Source organism: Gorilla gorilla, chromosome 6 (assembly GCF_029281585.2).
Source record: "Gorilla gorilla gorilla isolate KB3781 chromosome 6, NHGRI_mGorGor1-v2.1_pri, whole genome shotgun sequence".
Classification (NCBI taxonomy): domain Eukaryota; kingdom Metazoa; phylum Chordata; class Mammalia; order Primates; family Hominidae; genus Gorilla; species Gorilla gorilla.
This window is the reverse complement of record NC_073230.2, coordinates 168,475,797-168,484,181: the sequence shown is the minus strand read 5'-3', so window position 1 is coordinate 168,484,181 and position 8,385 is coordinate 168,475,797. Positions and strand designations below refer to the sequence as shown.

The window sequence follows — 8,385 nt, the reverse complement described above, 5'->3', positions numbered from 1 at the left end:
TGGATTAGATCAGTGATAGGGCATGGTGTGGATATTACTGCATTAGTACTGGAAGCGATGGTGTGGATTAGATCAGTGATAGGGCATGGTGTGGATATTATTACATTAGTATTGGAAGTGATGGTGTGGATTAGATCAGCGGTAGGGCATTGTGTGGATATTATTACATTAGTATTGGGAGTGATGGTGTGGATTAGATCAATGATAGGCCATGGTGGGGATATTATTTCATTACTATTGGAAGTGATTGTGTGGATTAGATCGGCGTTAAGGCATGGTGTCGATATTACTCCATTAGTACTGGAAGCGATGGTGTGGATTAGATCAGGGATAGGGCATGGTGTGGATATTACTACATTAGTATTGGAAGCGATAGTGTGGATTAGATCAGTGACAGGGCATGGTGTGGATATTATTTCATTAGTATTGGAAGCGATGGTGTGGATTATATCAGTGATAGGGCATGCTGTGGATATTATTACATTAGTATTTGTGGCGATGGTCTGGACTAGATCAGTGATAGGGCATGGTGTAGATATTATGACATTACTATTGGAAGCGATGGTGTGGATTAGATCAGTGATAGGGCATGGTGTGGATATTATTACATTAGTATTGGATTTGATGGTATGGATTATGTCAGTGGTAGGGCATGGTGTGGATATTATTACATTAGTATTGGAAGCGATGGTGTGGATTAGATCAGTGATAGGGCATGGTGTGTATATTATTACATTAGTATTGGAATCGATGGTGTGGATTAGATCAGTGATAGGGCATGGTGTGGATATTATTGCACTAGTATTGGAAGCGACGGTGTGGATTAGATCATCGACAGGGCATGGTGTGGATATTACTTCATTAGCATTGGAAGCGATTCTGTGGATTAGATCAGTGACAGGGCATGGTGGGGATATTACTACATTAGTATTGGAAGCGATGGTGTGGATTAGATCAGTAATAGGGCATGGTGTGGTATTAATACATTAGTATTGGAAGCGATGGTGTGGACTAGATCAGTGATAGGACATGGTGTGGATATTATTACATTAGTATTGGCAGTGATGGTGTGGATTAAATCAGTGATAGGGCATGGTGTGGATATTATTACATTAGTATTGGAAGCGATGGTGTGGACTAGATCAGTGATAGGGCATGGTGTGGATATTACTACATTAGTATTGGAAGCGATGGTGTGGATTAGATCAGTTATAGGGCATGGTGTGGATATTATTACATTAGTATTGGAAGCGATGGTGTGGATTAGATCAGTGATAGGGCATGGTGTGGATATTATTAAATTAGTATTGGAAGCGATGGTGTGGACTAGATCAGTGATAGAGCATGGTGTGGATATTATTACATTAGTATTGGAAGCGATGTTGTGGACTAGATCAGTGATAGGGCATGGTCTGTATATCACTACATTAGTATTGGAAGCGATGGTGTGGACTAGATCAGTGTTAGGGCATGGTGTGGATATTATTACATTAGTATTGGAAGCGATGGTGTGGATTAGATCAGTGATAGGGCATGGTGTGGATAAAACTACATTAGTATTGGAAGCGATGGTGTGGACTAGATCCGTGATAGGGCTAGGTGTCCATATTATTACATTAGTATTGGAAGCGATGGTGTGGATCATGTCAGTGATAGGGCATGGTGTGGATATTGCTACATCAGTATTGGAAGCGATGGTATGGATTAGATCAGTGATAGGGCACGGTGTGGATAATATTACATTAGTATTGGAAGCGATGGTGTGGACTAGATCAGTGTTAGGGCATAGTGTGGATATTATTACATTAGTATTGGAAGCGATGGTGTGGATTAGGTCAGTGATAGGGCATGGTGTGGATATTACTACATTAGTATTGGAAGCGATGGTGTGGATTAGATCAGTGATAGGGCATGGTGTGGATATTACTACATTAGTATTGGAAGTGATGGTGTGGATTAGATCAGTGATAGGGCATGGTGTGGATATTGCTACGTCAGTATTGGAAGCGATGGTGTGGATTAGATCAGTGATAGGGCATGGTGTGGATATTACTACATTAGTATTGGAAGTGATGGTGTGGATTAGATCAGTGATAGGGCATGGTGTGGATATTGCTACGTCAGTATTGGAAGCGATGGTGTGGATTAGATCAGTGATAGGGCATGGTGTGGATATTATTACATTAGTATTGGAACCGATGGTGTGGATTAGATCAGTGATAGGGCATGGTGTGGATATTGCTACATCAGTATTGGAGGCGATGGTGTGGATTAGATCAGTGATAGGGCATGGTGTGGATATTACTTCATTAGCATTGGAAGCGATGGTGTGGACTAGCTCAGTGATAGGGCATGGTGTGGATATTATTACATTAGTATTGGAAGTGATGGTGTGGATTAGATCAGTGATAGGGCATGGTGTGCATATTATTACATTAGTATTGGAAGCGATGGTGTGGACTAGAGCAGTGATAGGGCATGGTGTGGATATTATTACATTATTATTGGAAGTGATGGTGTGGATTAGATCAGCGATAGGGCATGGTGTGGATATTATTACATTAGTATTGGGAGTGATGGTGTGGATTAGATCAATGATAGGCCATGGTGGGGATATTATTTCATTACTATTGGAAGTGATTGTGTGGATTAGATCGGCGTTAAGGCATGGTGTCGATATTACTCCATTAGTACTGGAAGCGATGGTGTGGATTAGATCAGGGATAGGGCATGGTGTGGATATTACTACATTAGTATTGGAAGCGATAGTGTGGATTAGATCAGTGACAGGGCATGGTGTGGATATTATTTCATTAGTATTGGAAGCGATGGTGTGGATTATATCAGTGATAGGGCATGCTGTGGATATTATTACATTAGTATTTGTGGCGATGGTCTGGACTAGATCAGTGATAGGGCATGGTGTAGATATTATGACATTACTATTGGAAGCGATGGTGTGGATTAGATCAGTGATAGGGCATGGTGTGGATATTATTACATTAGTATTGGATGTGATGGTGTGGATTATGTCAGTGGTAGGGCATGGTGTGGATATTATTACATTACTATTGGAAGCGATGGTGTGGATTAGATCAGTGATAGGGCATGGTGTGTATATTATTACATTAGTATTGGAATCGATGGTGTGGATTAGATCAGTGATAGGGCATGGTGTGGATATTATTGCACTAGTATTGGAAGCGACGGTGTGGATTAGATCATCGACAGGGCATGGTGTGGATATTACTTCATTAGCATTGGAAGCGATTCTGTGGATTAGATCAGTGACAGGGCATGGTGGGGATATTACTACATTAGTATTGGAAGCGATGGTGTGGATTAGATCAGTAATAGGGCATGGTGTGGTATTAATACATTAGTATTGGAAGCGATGGTGTGGACTAGATCAGTGATAGGACATGGTGTGGATATTATTACATTAGTATTGGCAGTGATGGTGTGGATTAAATCAGTGATAGGGCATGGTGTGGATATTATTACATTAGTATTGGAAGCGATGGTGTGGACTAGATCAGTGATAGGGCATGGTGTGGATATTACTACATTAGTATTGGAAGCGATGGTGTGGATTAGATCAGTTATAGGGCATGGTGTGGATATTATTACATTAGTATTGGAAGCGATGGTGTGGATTAGATCAGTGATAGGGCATGGTGTGGATATTATTAAATTAGTATTGGAAGCGATGGTGTGGACTAGATCAGTGATAGAGCATGGTGTGGATATTATTACATTAGTATTGGAAGCGATGTTGTGGACTAGATCAGTGATAGGGCATGGTCTGTATATCACTACATTAGTATTGGAAGCGATGGTGTGGACTAGATCAGTGTTAGGGCATGGTGTGGATATTATTACATTAGTATTGGAAGCGATGGTGTGGATTAGATCAGTGATAGGGCATGGTGTGGATAAAACTACATTAGTATTGGAAGCGATGGTGTGGACTAGATCCGTGATAGGGCTAGGTGTCCATATTATTACATTAGTATTGGAAGCGATGGTGTGGATCATGTCAGTGATAGGGCATGGTGTGGATATTGCTACATCAGTATTGGAAGCGATGGTATGGATTAGATCAGTGATAGGGCACGGTGTGGATAATATTACATTAGTATTGGAAGCGATGGTGTGGACTAGATCAGTGTTAGGGCATAGTGTGGATATTATTACATTAGTATTGGAAGCGATGGTGTGGATTAGGTCAGTGATAGGGCATGGTGTGGATATTACTACATTAGTATTGGAAGCGATGGTGTGGATTAGATCAGTGATAGGGCATGGTGTGGATATTACTACATTAGTATTGGAAGTGATGGTGTGGATTAGATCAGTGATAGGGCATGGTGTGGATATTGCTACGTCAGTATTGGAAGCGATGGTGTGGATTAGATCAGTGATAGGGCATGGTGTGGATATTACTACATTAGTATTGGAAGTGATGGTGTGGATTAGATCAGTGATAGGGCATGGTGTGGATATTGCTACGTCAGTATTGGAAGCGATGGTGTGGATTAGATCAGTGATAGGGCATGGTGTGGATATTATTACATTAGTATTGGAACCGATGGTGTGGATTAGATCAGTGATAGGGCATGGTGTGGATATTGCTACATCAGTATTGGAGGCGATGGTGTGGATTAGATCAGTGATAGGGCATGGTGTGGATATTACTTCATTAGCATTGGAAGCGATGGTGTGGACTAGCTCAGTGATAGGGCATGGTGTGGATATTATTACATTAGTATTGGAAGTGATGGTGTGGATTAGATCAGTGATAGGGCATGGTGTGCATATTATTACATTAGTATTGGAAGCGATGGTGTGGACTAGAGCAGTGATAGGGCATGGTGTGGATATTATTACATTATTATTGGAAGTGATGGTGTGGATTAGATCAGCGATAGGGCATGGTGTGGATATTATTACATTAGTATTGGGAGTGATGGTGTGGATTAAATCAATGATAGGCCAAGGTGGGGATATTATTCCATTAGTATTGGAAGTGATGGTGTGGATTAGATTGGCGTTAAGGCATGGTGTCGATATTACTACATTAGTATTGGAAGCGATGGTGTGGATTAGATCAGTGTTAGGGCATGGTGTGGATATTATTACATTAGTATTGGAAGCAATGGTGTGGACTAGATCAGTGATAGGGCATGGTGTGGATATTATTACATTAGTATTTGAAGCGATGGTGTGGATTACATCAGTGTTAGGGCATGGTGTGGATATTATATGGGTGTTAGGGCACGGTGTGGATATCATAGTAATGTAGGGCACAGTGTGATTATTATATTAGAGGCCACTGTAAGAATATATATTAGCAGCCACTGTGTCTTGGACGTTGACAATGATACTAGGGTGTACTCCAAACAGTGCGATTTGTGGGTTTTCTTTTTCTAGATGAAGTTCTTCCTCTGCAGAGTACTCTAAATACTCACTCCTTGGCACTCAGGGCCGTGGACAGGAGCTTTTTACTCACCAATGAAGAACACCAAGTTAACACGACCCTCGTGCTGCCCTGAGGAAGTTGAAGCTCCTCGCTGCTTCTGGCACCTCCGCGGGAAGTTCGTTGGGGCGGGATCGCGCGCCCTCTGGTGGCTCCGTGGTTCAGCACAGACGCTCTTGCTCACAGTTTCTCGGCGGATGTGCGCCCCCTCCTGGCTGTCCTGAAATACCTATAAAATTCAATATTCAGTTTATTCAGTGTCTTAATTTTGGAAATTCAAACCGAAATAAAGGCCACTACATCCATACCCTTCCCATAAATGGTGATGGAAGAATTATTTGGAAGCCAAATGGAATGAAATGACTCTATACACAAATTAAAACACAAAAACCTACTCAAAATAGTCCAGAGACTACAACTTCAAATGCAAAACTATAATCTAAAAGAAAACCTAAGAGACATTGGATCTGGTGTTGAGTTTTTACACACAGCATCAAGTGCCAATTCGTGAAAATACTGAGAACAGACTTTATAAAGCTAAATTTTCTACTATGAAAAACCCTATTCAGAGAACAAAAAGACAAGACACACTGTGAGAAGATATTTAGAAAATACAAACGTGATTTTAAAAACTGTATTGAAGATACACAAAGAACTCTTCAAACGAACACTAAGAAAACTAAAAACCCAAATAAAACTGGGTAAATATCTGAACAGACATCCAGCCAAATAAAATGTATAGATAGCAGGCCAGGTGTGGTGGCTCATGCCTATAACCCCAGCACTTTGGGAGGCTGAGGCGGGTGAGTCACCTGAGGTCAGGAATTTGAGATCAGCCTGGCCAACATAGTGATACCCCCTCTCTACTAAAAATACAAAAAAATTAGCCACGCATGGTGGTGGGTGCCTGTAATCCCAGCTACTTGGGAGGCTGATGCAAGAGAATTGCTTGAACATCGGAGGTGGAGGTTGCAGTGACCCAAGATCACGCCACTGCACTCCAGCCTGAGTGACAGAACGAGACTCTATCTCAATAAAAAAAAAAAGAAAAAAGAAAAAAAAGAAAATATACAGATATCACATAATCACACAAAAGGATGCTCAATATATCTCATTAGGAGACTGCAAATTAAAATAATGCTGAGATATCACTGCACACCTAGTACAACTGTGGTACTCTTAAAAAAGCTCAACAGTAACAATTGGAGGTTGAAGAACAATAGGTACGGCCATTCATTACTGGCAGAATGCATGAATGGGTACAGCCACTTTGGGAAATAGTTTGACAGTTTTTCCCAAAGATAAACAAGTCTTACCTTACAATCCAACAAATGCACCCCTAAATTGTGTATGTTTAGACAGCTGCTTTGAAAAATTATGTTCAAACAAAAACTAGCATGTAATTATATACGAGGCACTCTACTCATAATGGCCAAAACTTGAAGTAATCAGAACGTTCTTCAATAGCTGAATGCATAATCAATTTGAAGTACAACCACGCAATGGAACACCATTCACCAACAGAAAGGAATGAACTGTCAATCCATGAAAACAAATGAATGAATCTTGCATCTATGTTGCTAAGTAAAGGGTGGCAGTATGAAGATGCTATACATTATATGACTCCATTCATATAACATTCTGGAAAAAGCACAACCAAAGAGATGATAGTCAGATCAGTGACTGTCTGGGGTGGGGATTTGAAGTATTCTGTATGCTGCTTCAGTAGTGGATATCTGACACTATGCATTTGATAAAACCCACAGAATTTTAATGCACAAAGAACAAATCACAATCTACACAAATTAAATGATTTAGGATGTGGAAGTATCTAAGGACAAAATACAGAGTGCAACCAAGAATCGAACTGTATTACCAATGTATGTTGCAAGTGGTGGGCCAAAGGTGCTGAGCTGGAAATGAGTAGAAGCCATAGACTAAAAACAAAACGTACTATATACACCAACAGTGGACTCTATTTTATAAAGTTATTTCCCATAGGGATAATAGTTAATTTTGAAACTACTATATCTGTAAAAAGAAAAATAACCACGATTTTCCTCTATACTATCAACACTCCACTTTTAACAGCAAATTGTGGGGGGGTGGGGGGTGTTTCCCATACCAACCAATATTCCAACTCTCTGGAAAACAATTGGGTATCCTGTAATTCAACTGTGACACTGATTACCTGGAGTTAGTATACACCCTACAAGTTAAGGGCTTAGTAACACCAGACTGTCCACAACCTCAGATGCCAATCACAAGTAGTGAATCCCCAGTTTACCCAAACTTCTATATGACTCGGCCAGAAACTAGGCATTCCTACACCCCCTCTTCAGGTTTGACAATTTGCTATGATGGCTTATGGAACTAGGAAATACTTACTTATGTTTACTAGTTATTATGGTCTCAATGTGTGTACACCCCCACCCCAAATTCCTATTTTGAAATGTAATCCCCAAAGGGATGGTATTCAGAGGTAACCGAGAGGTGATCGGATCATGAGAGTGCTGTCCTCATGAATGAAACCAGTGCCCTTATAAAAGCATCTAGGAGCCCATTTCCCCATTCTGCCATGTCACGACATGCTAGAAGGCACTATCTATGATAGATGAGCCCTCACTAGACATCAAATCTGTCAGCCTTGATCTGGAACTTTCCAAATTCCATATTTTAGGAATTTTTATGGAAGCTTCATCATGTAGACATGACGGATTATTAACTCCATTTCCAGTCCCTTCACACCCTCAAAGGATTGCATGTTAAGCTAAAAGTTACAACCTTCTTATCATGGCTTGGTCTTTCTGGTGACCATCCCCATCCTGAAACCATCCAGGAACCCACAGAGTGTCCTTATTAGAACAGAAGCCATTCCTATTATCCAGGAGATTCCAAGAGATTTA

The 8,385-nt window shown here is 40.7% G+C and overlaps 1 protein-coding gene across 1 annotated transcript in view; it reads right to left on the bottom strand.

Moving 5' to 3' along the window:
- Positions 1-5,171: 5,171 nt before the first annotated feature.
- LOC129523817 (uncharacterized) overlaps positions 5,172-8,385 on the bottom strand; it is a 163,637-nt gene continuing 160,423 nt past the window's right edge. The window contains exon 4 of the mRNA XM_063708885.1: positions 5,172-5,708. Within this exon, the coding sequence (XP_063564955.1) occupies positions 5,660-5,708 (49 nt within the window). The 3' untranslated portion in view covers positions 5,172-5,659. The remainder of the gene's footprint in view (positions 5,709-8,385) is intronic.